The 15,609-nt window shown below is 38.1% G+C and overlaps 1 protein-coding gene across 1 annotated transcript; it reads right to left on the reverse strand.

Annotated features, from left to right (window-relative positions):
- Positions 1 to 14,662: 14,662 nt before the first annotated feature.
- LOC144652214 (uncharacterized) lies at positions 14,663 to 15,609 on the reverse strand. The gene is made up of 3 exons (XM_078512225.1): positions 15,556 to 15,609; positions 14,968 to 15,105; positions 14,663 to 14,836 (listed from the first exon to the last, which is right to left on the reverse strand). Exons 1-3 carry the CDS (start codon positions 15,607 to 15,609, stop codon positions 14,753 to 14,755), a joined length of 276 nt encoding a protein of 91 aa, XP_078368351.1. The 3' UTR covers positions 14,663 to 14,752.

Here is a 15,609-nt window from a genome sequence, read left to right on the forward strand (position 1 = left end):
GCCTTACTAAATATGCAGGTGTTTGTTCTGGATGGAGTTTTTTTGCCCTGTGGCACTGGTTTCCAAGGGTATGAGCTGCACTTTTCTCCTGATAAGCAGCTAATTCTCATTTGTAGCTTGTGCACCCATCCGCAAATTTACTTAAAGTGAGAATGTTGTGTGTTTTAGTGCACCATGAACAAGTTATATCTTTCCTGTCATTTTGCAGCAATGGAAGGCCAACTTGCTACATCGACTTGTTGAAAATGTCCTTGTCCTTGTCTTTACATATTCTCGACAAGGAGCAGTATTCTTATCACTAGTGGTACATTTATCAGTAGAATTTTTTTTTGAGCTGCACTGCATGAGCTGCTTTTCATAAGACAACTTAAACCATCCCTAAACATGCAAACGGACTCGATTCGCGCAAAGGTGTTCACTTGAAGAATTTGTGATCCTTTGTTAATATGTTAATTCGTAATTTCGAGACTAGAAACTGATATCGCATTATTTATTCACTTTGCCTTGATAATGGTGTCACGATGACACCGAAACGTCGGCTTTTAACGTTAATCTTTGCTTGTTTATAATTTTTTTTTATTTCTTTCTTTTTGACACAAAAAAAATATCCAAATTTTTGCAGCACAAGTTGATGAATGGAAGTTCACTCACAGTGCCTATGTCTTTGCAGCAAACTTCATTGTAAGCATCTTTAAATACTATAAAGGATACCCATGAGTAATGATTGAAAATAAAAAATAATATATTAATTATAAGCTGACTTATATTTTGTGGTATTATGTGATGAAAATTATCTGATTTACTGGAAAATTAGTTGTAAATATATTCATAATTATGCAGTTAAAATCACTCTTAATGTCCTTCATAGAAAACAAACAATCATGAATATCACAGCATTGGAATCAGCTGTAGAGCTGAGAAGTCATATATGTTGTGTTGCTTACTTCAATGACATTAGGTACAATATCCTTTGAAAAAGAATTGCAAATGACTTGTATCCGTGTTGTGTTTAGGAATTTTCCACTCAGTAATAACGTTCTTTTTCGTAGGACTGTATTTCCACTTTATTCCCAACAGTTCAGTTCTCTCAACAACAAGTCAACAATCTACAAAACTTCTGATCATGACAATCTGAACCTTGTCTTTCTGTACTAGCTTTTAAGTATACTTGTATCAGTCTAAAAATACTGTTACGCCATCTCCTTCCGGCTTTGCTAAAAGGCCTTTATCTGCTAATTGTCAAGTCCATTTACTTTCAACAAAAATGGTTCGTATGTTTTGGTTAATCAATTTTATGTGCACACTATTTTCAAGGCTACATGTCACAGGTTGCGTTACTTGAACAGATAATATAATTGTTTTCCGGCATATTGCAAGTAACACCAAGTTAATTTTATTGCTACACAACCTGCATTCTAATGTTTTTTTTTGGATTTTACTTGAAACCTTGAGAGCAGCTAACTAATTGCGTTACCTTATTTTTTTGACATAGAGATCTATATAGCTTTCTTTACTTTATTCATGTGATTAGAACAATTCATATTATTTCCACTCTTTATTTTAGTTTCATTAGGTGGTATTGACTGATAAAAGTCACTGGTGGTAGTGACTGATAAAAGTCAACTGCACTTTGAGATATGTAATTATGTGCTAGCTCACAGCAATGTGGTTTACAGGAAATATAGACAGCGAATTAATACTGGCTTTTTAAGTTGTCCAAAATAAACAAAATGGATGAAACAACTAAAATGTATTAACAACAACAACAACAACAACAACCATTTTATTTTGCCAAATTAAATAGAAGATAAATTACAGCATAAAATAAATTAACTAAAATAGGCAAGAACTTTGTAAGAACTTTGCCCTATACATATTCTGGTTTGCACTACAAGTTAAAGCCTTTTGTTTTTTGTTAGAGATATGGCTTATCATGTTTTATATCAAAGTTTGTTTCATGCTGCGACAGTGTGCCTTTGGTGCATTTTCATTTCTGTTAAAAATGCCTGGTATGGGAAACCACGGCTACCGCACACAAATCTGTTATGCAAATTTACCATTCCCATCAGTACAATTGAGTAGAAAGTCTTAAAGTTATGCTACTCTTTGCATGCCTGAAGTCTTCCAGGGGAGCATTTCATGGGAATGTGACAGCCATAGGTTGCTGTCCAACAGCAAGGAAATTGCTAAAAAAATTTCATGTCAAGAACTTAAAAACTCTTCCTCAGTTTTAGGCATGTGACATGACACAGTATCATTCCATAAATGATTCACCAGAGACTTCCTGATAGATTGAGGAGATGGTGGAGATGCCTAGTCCAGATGCCTATACAGACAAATGGCAAGCCTTAGTGCTGGTGGTATCAGTGATTCTGTCACAATTAACTGAATTAGGAAAGGTTCAATACGGTTGAGCATGAAATATAATGTATCCCAGGATACTCTAAAGGTTTTCTTGAATCTTGCCTCTAAATAGGTGTTCCAAACAGTTTGCCACCAGGCAATATTTCTATTTAGCTGACTACAAAACCTTACTGGACTAGCAACTGCATTGTTTCTTTGCAAAAGCAGCAATAAAAGAAGGTAAACCAAATTCAAAAATTTTCTTCTCCTGGCAGTGAGGATATTCAATGCTCTTTGCTTCTTTGGTCGCCTTTTTCTGCCCTCCTTGATCGCAAAATATTATAACTGACACAAAATGTAATAGTAACGCAAAATGTAATAACTAACACAAAATGTAAACATTCATTTATTTATTATTATTATTTATTTATTAAGATCATAATAGGCACCCATCAGAGACTTGCTCTAGGCAAGAGTTTCAATATATCAAGGCACAATTGATAGCAAAATCTTAATAAATTTTAATTTACTGGAGAACCCACAATTAAAAGAGCCCTGAAATAGTTTAAAGTTTCAGTTTACATTTTCAAGTTACCGTAAACACCCGCGGATAAGCCGCACCCGCAGATAAGCCGCCCCTGAGTTTAACAACTCAAATGTTGGAAAAAATTTTTTTAAAAAAAAAAAAAAAAAAAAAAAAGAAAAATTTTGTTCAAAAAAAAAAAAAATTTTTTTTTTTTTTTTTTTTTTTTTTTTTTTTTTTTTTTTTTTTAAAAACGTTCGGAGAAAAAAAAAAAGGGGGGGGGGAAAAAAAAAAAAAAAAAAGGGGGGGGGGGGGGGGGGGAGAAAAAAAAAAATACATTTTTCCTTCCTCAGAGTTGCAGTTAGATTTCGTTTGAAATAAGATTCTCATCAATTTAATATATATATGCATAATTCTTTTACCGATTTTTATGTAAAAAGGAGCTGACTCGCTTCTAGCGTAATATTGCAAGACGCTAAATTGGACAAAGTCGCTTGTTTGTTACTACGTTAATTAGCGTGATAATATAACGGATAAAGAATTGAATGATATTTCATTGTTGCCATATAAAGTTAGCATATATACCAGTGCAAATCGTAGTTTTTTGTACTTTAATTTCAAAGTAAAGAAAGGCATATGTTATTTGGAGGGCTTTTTTGTATGAAAAAATTCTTTTCTACAGGAATTTAACGAGAGTTCACCTGTTCACCCTTTTCCCCTGGAAAAATCAAAATAGCCTTTTGGAAAAGCTCGTGGCGTCCGCCAGTTAAAAAAAAAAAGACAGATGTCCTGTCCCTTACCCACATGTAATTCCTAATATTTCGAACAAACATATACCAACCAAAACATTATTACATTTTGCGCTATTACATATTGCGTTACTTTTATGTATTACATTTTGCGTCAAAAGTTGTTACATTTTGCGTTACCGACGTTATTACATTTTGCGTCGAAAGTTATTACATTTTGCGTTATTATTACATTTTGTGGCAAAAGTTATTACATTTTGCGTTACTATTACATTTTGTGTCAGTTATTACATTTTGTGGCGTAACATCTACTACATTTTGCGTCAAAAGTTATTACATTTTGGGTTACTATTACATTTTGCGTCAAAAGTTATTACATTTTGGGTTACTATTACATTTTGCGTCAATTATTACATTTTGTGGTGTAACAGGCTGTGTGTAGCCATGACCTCAAGTTTATAAATTGCTATGCTGGGTGGCCAGGGAGTGTCCATGATGCCAGAGTTTTAAGGAACTCTCCATTGTTTATGGATGCCACTGCTGACCCCAGCCTGCTTTTCCCAGGGGACAGGCATATTCTTGGAGACTCGGCATACCCTTTAGCAGATTGGCTACTTACCCTTTATAGGGATAATGGTCACCTCACCCAAGCTGAACGTAACTACAATTTCTTTACATTCTAGTACAAGAATGGTGATTGAAAGGGCATTTGGTTTGTTAAAGGCCCGTTCTCGACATCTTCATTTCCTTGAAATGGACAGTTTGGATGACATTGCGAAGGTCATCATTGTTGCATGCACTTTGCACAATATTTGTTTAATGTGTGGGGATGATTTTTTTGAAGAGTATAATAATGAAGAAGTAAATAATTTTCAAGATATTGGTGGACGCAATATAAATGCCACTCTTAAAAGGGATGGAATTAAAAACATTCTTCTTAGGCTGTGACTCAGTACCATTACTATTGCTTTTTATAGTATGAAGTGTGAAATAACACCATTTTTGTAGATTGTATAATCCAAGGCTGATATATTTGAACAAGAGCCAATATTACAATATTGAATTGTTATATTTACAAAAACAAAAAAAATGTGAAAATAACAACCTAGAAAATTATAAAAACAAAAAATACTAAGCGAAAAAATAAAGCATTACAATTAAATTAAAGTTACCTTACAAAATACTAATATATAATAAATAAGATCAGTTTATATACAAATTACATAAAATTATAGTTTCGGACGAGGCGCTTAAAATCTTTGAAGGAATTGATTGTTCTGTAAGTATCAGGTAGAGAGTTCCATAGTTTGCAGGCAAGATAACTGAAAGAATTTAAACCAAAGGAAGAAGAAGACGGCTTAGGGAGGGTTAGAATGTTGCTACCTCTTAAGGAATACGAAACAGAGCGAAAGGAAAACACTTGTTTCAGATATGCAGGATAGTTATCAAGATACAGACGTTTAAAAAGAATCAGTACCATGTCTTGCAGGCGTCTATTTCCTAAATTAGTTATTCCCGCTTTTTTGAGCAATTGTTTATATTCTGAATCTGCATCCTTAAAAATAAATCTCAAAATGCGCTTGTTTAGTTTCTCTAGTTTATCTGAATCTCGATTGTTACAGAAATGCCACACAGTTGAACAGTAATAAAAATGCGGGAGTATGAATGCTTTGTATAGTCTCATCAAAGTGTCACGGGAGACAGGTTTACCAAATCTTGTCATTACACTGAACTGATTGTTGATCTTCTTACAAATTGTGGCAAGGTGCTCCCTGAAGCTCATTTCATTATCCAAGGTCATGCCAAGCAGGTCAATGGAATTCTCTACTGGAAAAGAGAACTTGTAATCAGTTTTTCCTAAGACCATAGCTTGATGTTTATCAGGATTTACAATCATACCGTTATCGGTGTACCACACGTTGGCCGTATTCAATTCATGAAGAATATGCTTGTCTAGCTCCGCAGGGTTGATATCGGAGTCGTACAATTGCTCGTCATCTACATAAGCATTCAGTTTTACAGATTTTATGTGGAAGAACAGGTCATTTATGAAGACATTAAAAAGCAACGGGCCGAGGACACTGCCTTGTGGCACACCCCGCTTGATGTCTTTCCAAATTGAAAATGTATCACCTATCTTGACACGCTGTGTCCTACTGGTTAAGTAATCATGTAGGAACTTACAACTAGTGTCGCTAAGGCCGTAAGCCTTCATTTTAGCAAGTAAGAGCGCGTGCGGTATAGTGTCGAAGGCCTTTTGCAATTCACAAACTTCTAACTCAAGGTAAATTGAAGACAAATAAATTATAGGTCGCGTTAAAAGATCACGTTTTCAAAATTTCCAAAAGACCCGACAAAATTTTCATTTTGTCTTCGTGCATTTTTTGGAAATAAGGGAATTGCCTCTCTTCACTTGCCTTTCATTCTTCTTTGCACTCTTCCATAAGTTTCAGGATGGCGTCGCTCAACGCCTTTGGGCGGCCGCTATCACTCCATTTCCTCTTCTTTGTCGGCCTTGGGTCCTACGTTCCTTCTTCTTCTCCAGTGCCTTCATGTTTTACTTTGCTTTTGTCCAGAATTGGACGCTGTAGCGGCCGGGTTAACACCAGGTTTAAAACCAAGAATATTTCCGAGCTCGTTGTATAACTTGCATATTTTCCTTCCCCTTCCCGTCGCTATTTTATTATCTTTCACTTCAACAAAGTTTTTTTTCAGCTGCTTTCACTTGTTTGAACACTGGTCAGCTGTTGGGTAGTAGCCCTTTTTCTTCATAGCTGCGGCAATTATTTCCCACACGCTCTTGTTTTTGAAATTGACATCTGCAAACTTCCGTTCGTGTACCTGGTACAATGTGATAAACAACTTTACGCTCTTGTCCGTCCACCGCGCAAAATGATCTTCGTTTGTGGTGGAGCAACTCGGTACAACTTCTTGTTGTTGTTTGCCTAGGCCCAATTGTAGGAGTTGCTCAACATCCAGTGTTTGGTAGGCGGACGCCATCTTTTATGTTTACAAAGACCGTGATGCAAGCAGTGCTGATCACGCCACGAAAATCATGCAATAAGCAGCTTTTAAGGGCCCGCGAAAACCGCAGCGGACTCTATCAATGCTTTACCAACCATTTCAACCCAGTTCGATGCGGGTTGAAAAAGTTGATCAACCAAAACAACCGAAAACGGTTTTTTGCCAATAGAACACGAAAAAACTCAATCAACCCAACCAACCTGAATTGGTTGATCCCAATAGAACACGACCTAAAGCTGCTAACGTTTGCTTTAACATTTTCTATCACTTACAAGCATTGTGAGGACTGTCAGTCCTCATAAAGACAGAAACAGAACAAAGCTTCTGTCTTTTATCAAAACTCACCATTAACACATTGCAATTTACCCATCAACATACACTGCAGGAATTTACCGGTAAGTCCTTTTTAAATTATTTTTAATCATTTAATAATTTATCATTCGAATCAACTGATACAAAATGGCCATAGTCTCAAAAAACACCTTTGATTTTTATACATTCCTTGTTTAAAAACACATCAGCATCACCCCTAATCCTTCTTTCCCATTTCTGTTCCACCCTTTTCATTCCTCGTTTTCACCTTTTCAGCACCTTCCTTTGCTAAACATTCTCTTTGCTTTTTCACATTTTTTTCTCTCTTTGTAATCTCCTCCAGCAGCAGATCCCTTGCATACTGTTCACAAGATATTCCAGTAGGATTTTTTCTATTTTTCGTGGACTTACACAGGTAGTGATCATCATTGGGAACTTCTGCTTCAAGCCCGGTGTATGTTGATGTAGCAGCAGCGTGAATGTGGAGCGAAGAGCTCAATCTCACCTGCAGGTTTCTTTTAACAAGCAAAGGTCCTTTATAACAACTTCTTTCTGTGATTTACCCTTTCCTTTTCCTTTAACCCTTGTGTAGGGAATGAACCTACCAATTGATCTTGCTCTGGGAAGAACAGGCCCAGATGATGATGCTGTTGAAGCTTGTGGAATGCGAAATCTATCATGAAGTTCATGTTGAGTGTCAACCTAAGAAGGCCCAGCACCAGATCTGCAACAGTTGCCAATTCAGTGATCCTTACATCTCTGTGCATGCGTCCACCAATCTTTGGGAGGCGTCTGTCCAGGTTCTCTTCCAGTGCTAAGGTGTAGCTTTGGCAAATGTTGCCAATACTTCTTCCTGTGATGAGGGAAGAGTTAACTCCAAATATTTGTATTGGCCCATCAAAGCTTCTTTTAGGACGTGAAGTAGCTTGCAGCTGTATTCATATTACTTGATAGAGCAGAGAAAAAAGGGTTAAATAACGAAAAAAAAAAATACTTCAGTAACCAATCCAAACAGCGCACAAAAACAAAAACACACAAAAACACAAGAGAGAACAACTAAACCTTTTGCAAAAAGAGTAAAGTGATAAGTCACAGTTTGAAATAGACAGAGCTACAGATTCTCAAGATCCTCAGGTTCAAGATTTTGATGGGTCTCCCGTCCGGCAAGGTCTTCACATAAATTGTTCCGTCCATCGACCAAGCGCTGAAAAGTTCTCCATCTCTACATTTCTCGTTAGCTCTAGACATGATGCTGCGATGATAGGAGGTTAAGTTTTCATCAGTGAAGATCCATGTCGATTCTACTCTCGTTGTGTAAGAGGATTCGGGGAAGAGGTCGGCCAGTTTGACATTTTTAAGTTTTATTCTAGCTCTGTAGTTCATCTTGACTTTGTAGCTTACAAATTTTGCGATTATTTATTTATTATTTTATTAAAACAGAGGTGAATGGAGTAAAACAGAGGTGAACGGGGTTAAACAGAGGTGAACGGAGTGGAACAGAGGTGAACGGAATTGAACAGAGACAAAGTGGTACAGAATACGTATGGAACAAAGTCCCCGGTTAACGACCAAAGCCCTTTACCAAAGTTCATACATTTCTTATAGAGCTCACTAGACTTACAAAATAAGGAATAAAGTTACATTTGAAAATCGCAAATACAACTCACAATTGCCAGCACGTAATGTAAAAAACAGGAAGCACATGCTTACCTTTTTATGTTTGCGCACAGATCTCGTGTAAGGAGGCTACTGAGAGGTTTATTTTATTCAAACAGATGGTGCTTCAAGAATCCTGGATGTAAAGGCTCCTTTCGAAGCAGTCTTCGAAATGTTCAGAGCAAACCAGGAATCGTCATGTAACCTCACGAATCTTACCTATTTTGTGGTGATCACTCTGGTCCTGCTGAGCGAAGTCAAAGGAGTAGTGCAATGTAGTAGACAACGAGCATGCTTCATGTTGCTCATCCAGGTCTATTTGGTCCTCCACTACTGCTTCTAAATTACAATTTGCCTTCGCAAACCTCTCTATAAAGTTCTTCTTTTGTCTGCACTGAATTTAAATGTTCTTCTTGTGCTTTGACACACTCAAACTTTTCAGCCTCAGGGAGGTTAGATCCTTGAAGTAAATTTGAAGTGTTTTTTTTGGCATGTGAAACACAAGTCGAACATCAGCTTGGCCATGATGACATTTGGAAGGAATTGCTTCCAATAAATTTTGTGTAGCTGACAGCTGCACATTTTCGTTTTTTGTGTGGCAGCAGTTCAGTGCCTGCAAATTTGCTGGCTGCTTCTCTACCTTCACTGTCAGTGCCATCTGACAGGATGCATGATTTCTTAACGTTTTTCTAGGGCTTTCTTATTTCCCACTAAGTTTTTTTCTTTTGGCCTCAGCCGTGGGTTGATGCTACTCTCACTTATGCTATAAGTAAATTTAACTTGTTCTGTCTCATTGTTAAGGGCACCCAAAAATTCCAGAATAGTATTCTTAGGACCGCACCAGATAGCAAAACTTCATCAATAAAACGTTTGTAAACTGCTAAATATTGCAAGTAATACTCCACAATGTCTTTTTTCATGATAATACAGAAAAGCATTTGCTACTGTAACAGCAAATGGAGTGCCCATAGCAAGATGGAAAATGTCCAGACTAAACTCTGGCAACAGATAATTATTATTAAAAACAATCCTTTGCTTCCCAAAGAAGCAGGTTGAGCGCTACAAATGTTTTCCTGGAATCCACGTTTGGGTACAGGGATACCAAATCCCCAGTGACAAGAAAACAACTGCTATTGGGCAACACCGCTTTTTCCAGTATTTGAAGAAGCTCACCAGAATCTCTAATCTTATCTTGAAGGCGAACTCTTTGCCAGAAGTCCTGAATTTGTAAGTCGAACTGAGCTTAACTTGGGGGTCAAAGCGAGGATCCGAACTTAAGACCCATGCCCAGAACCCTAGACTGTCGCTCAGTAAGCTTGACAGAGGTGAAATTATGGATTTTCGAAATCCGTTGAAGCAAGTCATACAGGGGTCTTTTAGCCATCTTGAAAAGCCATAGTTTTCGTACTAGAGTGTTTGTCTGTCTTAAGTGGCCCGACCTTTTCCAAAGGCTTTTTTTTTTACAACGATCAAGGTTTGGACTGTTTAGCTGAATTTGACCTTCGGCATTGTTGTTGTTGCTGCTGCCATTGCTCAGGTCAACTTTTACGTGACTTGCCCTTGGGTTTGCCACCAGATTGGAGTTACTGCCAGTTCTCTACAGGTGGGTTTCCAGCATTTATGGACTGAAGACGGAGTTCATTGCATAAGATGTCTCTGATTGAGTCCTCCAAGGGCATCCTTCGCTTTCATCTATCTCTGTCTGCCTTCTGCATTTAGCTGTGCCGTTTATCTCGACTTGAAGAGCTCTGGAGGCATGCAAGACCACTGTATCCTTCGTAAGTTTTTCCACAAATGCTGTGGTGGCCTCAATGAAACTTGGCTAACGGATGTTTACATACTGTAACAAACCTGTTAGTTTTCATAAATGACAGAGCAAAAAGAACAAAGCTTCTGTCTTAAAACAAAATCACCATTAACACATTGTAAGTTATCCATCAACATACACTGCAGGAATGTGCCTTTATAAACCATCGTGTCTGGATTTGTCATTACAACACTGTCGCTGCCGATAAGATAGATCGTTTCCGCCTGCAGGCTCAACACTTTGGACAATGGGAATGGAGAAAAATAACGCAAAATATTACTGCTTTGTAAACAACAACATCAAGTGATTCAAGGATTCTTTGTAATTGGCTGGGGTATATTTATGCTTTTGAAGCTTTTCGAAAAAATTCACATTCCTGACAAGCTGTTTTGCTTTATGAATCTACCAACCTACCACTTGATCTTGCTCTGGGAAGAACAGGCCCAGATGATGATGCTGTTGAGGCTTGTGGAATGCAAAATCTATCATGAAGTTCATGTTGGGTGTAACCATAAGAAGGCCCAGCACCAGATCTGCAACAGTTGCCAATTCAGTGATCCTTACATCTCTGTGCATGCGTCCACCAATCTTTGGGAGGCTCGGTGGAGGTAGGTTTCTCTTGTGGGTGTTCCTCCATACTTGTGCTGCCTCTGCCAGGATTACTTGACACTCATTGGACTTTGGCTCAGGTCCATTGATTGAAACATGAAGGCATCTCGACAGCATGTCGTTCTTCAGGCAGTTTCTGAGCCTTGTCATTACCCTTTTGACGGAATTGGCTCCTCTTTCAACAACAGCGTTTGACATAGGCTGTGTCAGACAGATCTTTGGAGCATCCAACAAAAAGCTGTAGCTTTCTTTAAGCAGTGCTTGCTCTTCACGATTTTACGGAGAATATATTCAGTGGGTGATAGTTTGGACTCCTTCCCGCCTTGCAGCACATTCTGGGGTGGCTTTCAGGATAGTATCAGATATTTGAAATTCTGCCACTGGGTGGTCATCTGATCCTCACTGGACTGGAATTGACTAGCTATAATCTTCTTATTCCATAAACTCGGGATCAGTGACAGCTGGCAGGGTGGTTGGGTTGAAGATGCCGAAGGCTTCTAGTACTGGAGCAGCCTGATTGAAGCGTCTGTCCAGGTTCTCTTCCAGTGCTAAGGTGTAGCTTTGGCAAATGTTGCCAATACTTCTTCCTGTGATGAGGGAAGAGTTAACTCCAAATATTTGTATTGGCCCATCAAAGCTTCTTTTAGGACGTGAAGTGGCTTGCAGCTGTATTCATATTACTTGATAGAGCAGAGAAAAAAAGGGTTAAATAACGAAAAAAAAAATACTTAAGTAACCAATCCAAACAGCGCACAAAAACAAAAACACGAGAGAACAACTAAACCTTTTGCAAATAGAGTAGAGTGATAAGTCACAGTTTGAAATAGACGAACAGATTCTCAAGATCCTCAGGTTCAAGATTTTGATGGGTCTCCCGTCCGGCAAGGTCTTCACATAAATTGTTCCGTCCATCGACCAAGCGCTGAAAAGTTCTCCATCTCTACATTTCTCGTTAGCTCTAGACATGATGCTGCGATGATAGGGGGTTAAGTTTTCATCAATGAAGATCCATGTCGATTCTACTCTCGTTGTGTAAGAGGATTCGGGGAAGAGGTCGGCCAGTTTGACATTTTTAAGTTTTATTCTAGCTCTGTAGTTCATCTTGACTTTGTAGCGTACAAATTTTGCGATTATTTATTTATTATTTTATTAAAACAGAGGTGAATGGAGTAAAACAGAGGTGAACGGAGTTAAACAGCGGTGAACGGAGTGGAACAGAGGTGAACGGAATTGAACGGAGACAAAGTGGCACAGAGTACATATGGAACAAAATTCCCGGTTAACGACCAAAGCCCTTTTCCAAAGTTCATACATTTCTTATAGAGCTCACTAGACTTACAAAATAAGGAATAAAGTTACATTTGAAAATCGCAAATACAACTCACAATTGCCAGCATGTAATGTAAAAAACAGGAAGCACATGCTTACCTTTTTATGTTTGCGCACAGATCTCGTGTAAGGAGGCTACTGAGAGGTTTATTTTATTCAAACAGATGGTGCTTCGAGAATCCTGGATGTAAAGGCTCCTTTCAAAGCAGTCTTCGAAATGTTCAGAGCAAACCAGGCATCGTCATGTAACCTCACGAATCTTACCTATTTTGTGGTGATCACTTTGGTCCTGCTGAGCGAAGTCAAAGGAGTAGTGCAATGTAGTAGACAACGAGCATGCTTCATGTTGCTCATCCAGGTCTATTTGGTCCTCCACATAAAAAAATCAAGGTTTTTCAAGGACCGAAAACCAATTTCAAGTACTTTCAAGGGCTTCCAAGGGTTTTCAAGAAGCGTACGAACCTTGTTTTTTTTTGTCTTTTTCCCAGCTTCTAAGTCACAATCTGGAGTTCTAAATTACAATTTGCCTTCGCAAACCTCTCTATAAAGTTCTTCTTTTGTCTGCACTGAATTTAAATGTTCTTCTTGTGCTTTGACACACTCAAACTTTTCAGCCTCAGGAAGGTTAGATGCTTGAAGTAAATTTGAAGTGTTTTTTTGGCATGTGAAACACAAGTCGAACATCAGCTTGGCCATGATGACATTTGGAAGGAATTGCTTCCAATAAATTTTGTGTAGCTGACAGCTGCACATTTTCGTTTTTTGTGTGGCAGCAGTTCAGTGCCTGCAAATTTGCTGGCTGCTTCTCTACCTTCACTGTCAGTGCCATCTGACAGGATGCATGATTTCTTAACGTTTTTCTAGGGCTTTCTTATTTCCCACTAAGTTTTTTTCTTTTGGCCTCAGCCGTGGGTTGATGCTACTCTCACTTATGCTATAAGTAAATTTAACTTGTTCTGTCTCATTGTTAAGGGCACCCAAAAATTCCAGAATAGTATTCTTAGGACCGCACCAGATAGCAAAACTTCATCAATAAAACGTTTGTAAACTGCTAAATATTGCAAGTAATACTCCACAATGTCTTTTTTCATGATAATACAGAAAAGCATTTGCTACTGTAACAGCAAATGGAGTGCCCATAGCAAGATGGAAAATGTCCAGACTAAACTCTGGCAACAGATAATTATTATTAAAAACAATCCTTTGCTTCCCAAAGAAGCAGGTTGAGCGCTACAAATGTTTTCCTGGAATCCACGTTTGGGTACAGGGATACCAAATCCCCAGTGACAAGAAAACAACTGCTATTGGGCAACACCGCTTTTTCCAGTATTTGAAGAAGCTCACCAGAATCTCTAATCTTATCTTGAAGGCGAACTCTTTGCCAGAAGTCCTGAATTTGTAAGTCGAACTGAGCTTAACTTGGGGGTCAAAGCGAGGATCCGAACTTAAGACCCATGCCCAGAACCCTAGACTGTCGCTCAGTAAGCTTGACAGAGGTGAAATTATGGATTTTCGAAATCCGTTGAAGCAAGTCATACAGGGGTCTTTTAGCCATCTTGAAAAGCCATAGTTTTCGTACTAGAGTGTTTGTCTGTCTTAAGTGGCCCGACCTTTTCCAAAGGCTTTTTTTTTTACAACGATCAAGGTTTGGACTGTTTAGCTGAATTTGACCTTCGGCATTGTTGTTGTTGCTGCTGCCATTGCTCAGGTCAACTTTTACGTGACTTGCCCTTGGGTTTGCCACCAGATTGGAGTTACTGCCAGTTCTCTACAGGTGGGTTTCCAGCATTTATGGACTGAAGACGGAGTTCATTGCATAAGATGTCTCTGATTGAGTCCTCCAAGGGCATCCTTCGCTTTCATCTATCTCTGTCTGCCTTCTGCATTTAGCTGTGCCGTTTATCTCGACTTGAAGAGCTCTGGAGGCATGCAAGACCACTGTATCCTTCGTAAGTTTTTCCACAAATGCTGTGGTGGCCTCAATGAAACTTGGCTAACGGATGTTTACATACTGTAACAAACCTGTTAGTTTTCATAAATGGCAGAGCAAAAAGAACAAAGCTTCTGTCTTAAAACAAAATCACCATTAACACATTGTAAGTTATCCATCAACATACACTGCAGGAATGTGCCTTTATAAACCATCGTGTCTGGATTTGTCATTACAACACTGTCGCTGCCGATAAGATAGATCGTTTCCGCCTGCAGGCTCAACACTTTGGACAATGGGAATGGAGAAAAATAACGCAAAATATTACTGCTTTGTAAACAACAACATCAAGTGATTCAAGGATTCTTTGTAATTGGCTGGGGTATATTTATGCTTTTGAAGCTTTTCGAAAAAATTCACATTCCTGACAAGCTGTTTTGCTTTATGAATTCCGATAGTCTTGATATTTTTCAGGCAGTCGCAAAAAGGTGGCAAAGAGTTTTTTCAAATTCAATCACTTGTCCTTTATCATTCATCTCAAGTTTAAATAGTACCTAGTATAAAATAAAAAAAGGAAATAATAATAAAAAAGATTATAATTATGCAGCTTCTGTTAACATCATAGACTCACCCTTTCAATGAATTTGCCACACTGAAGTTTTATTACAGCAGAAAAAAGCTTTACCTCCTTGCAGCTGTAGATCAGCAGGTCAGAGTCTTCCGATATAGCAAACTCAGCATAACCTTCTGATACCAGAAATGCCAGCTGGGGATGAGCCTCGTATGGTGCAACAATGTATGAGATTTTCTTCTGAACACAAACCTTGAAAAATAAACACGAAAAACAAATAAATCTGCAACTCAACAAAAAATAAATAATCTTATAATAAATAAAAATTTAAGCTATAAGCTTTGAAAGCTCACATTAAGGGTTTAAGCTAGTTTCTGTGAAGTATAAGTTTGAAGAAGCATTATTTGTTCCTTAGTATGATCCACTTCTTAAAATCGGATATTTTAAGTTTCAATAGGAAAGTTGCATGATAACTAATGGCAAAACTTAAACACACTTCAGCCAGCGTACCGCGCGGCAATTGAAAAACATGGCCATTAAATATATCTCAAGTTGTGATTATTGCCAACATATAAACTAATAAATTATCGTGATCACGACTAATAAAAAACTGCAGTGCCCCACCAGATACATCGAGGCAAGAAATCTTGCCTTTCATCGGCCAAAACTCCTTTCATCTGTGTTCCGGGTTTTAGTATGTGCCTTCTGGTATCTTCCTTGTGATGTCATGGAGACATCATCAGGCCTGGATCCCAT

This window comes from Oculina patagonica, chromosome 4, assembly GCF_052425735.1.
Source record: "Oculina patagonica isolate OP01 chromosome 4, crgOcupat, whole genome shotgun sequence".
NCBI lineage: Eukaryota > Metazoa > Cnidaria > Anthozoa > Scleractinia > Oculinidae > Oculina > Oculina patagonica.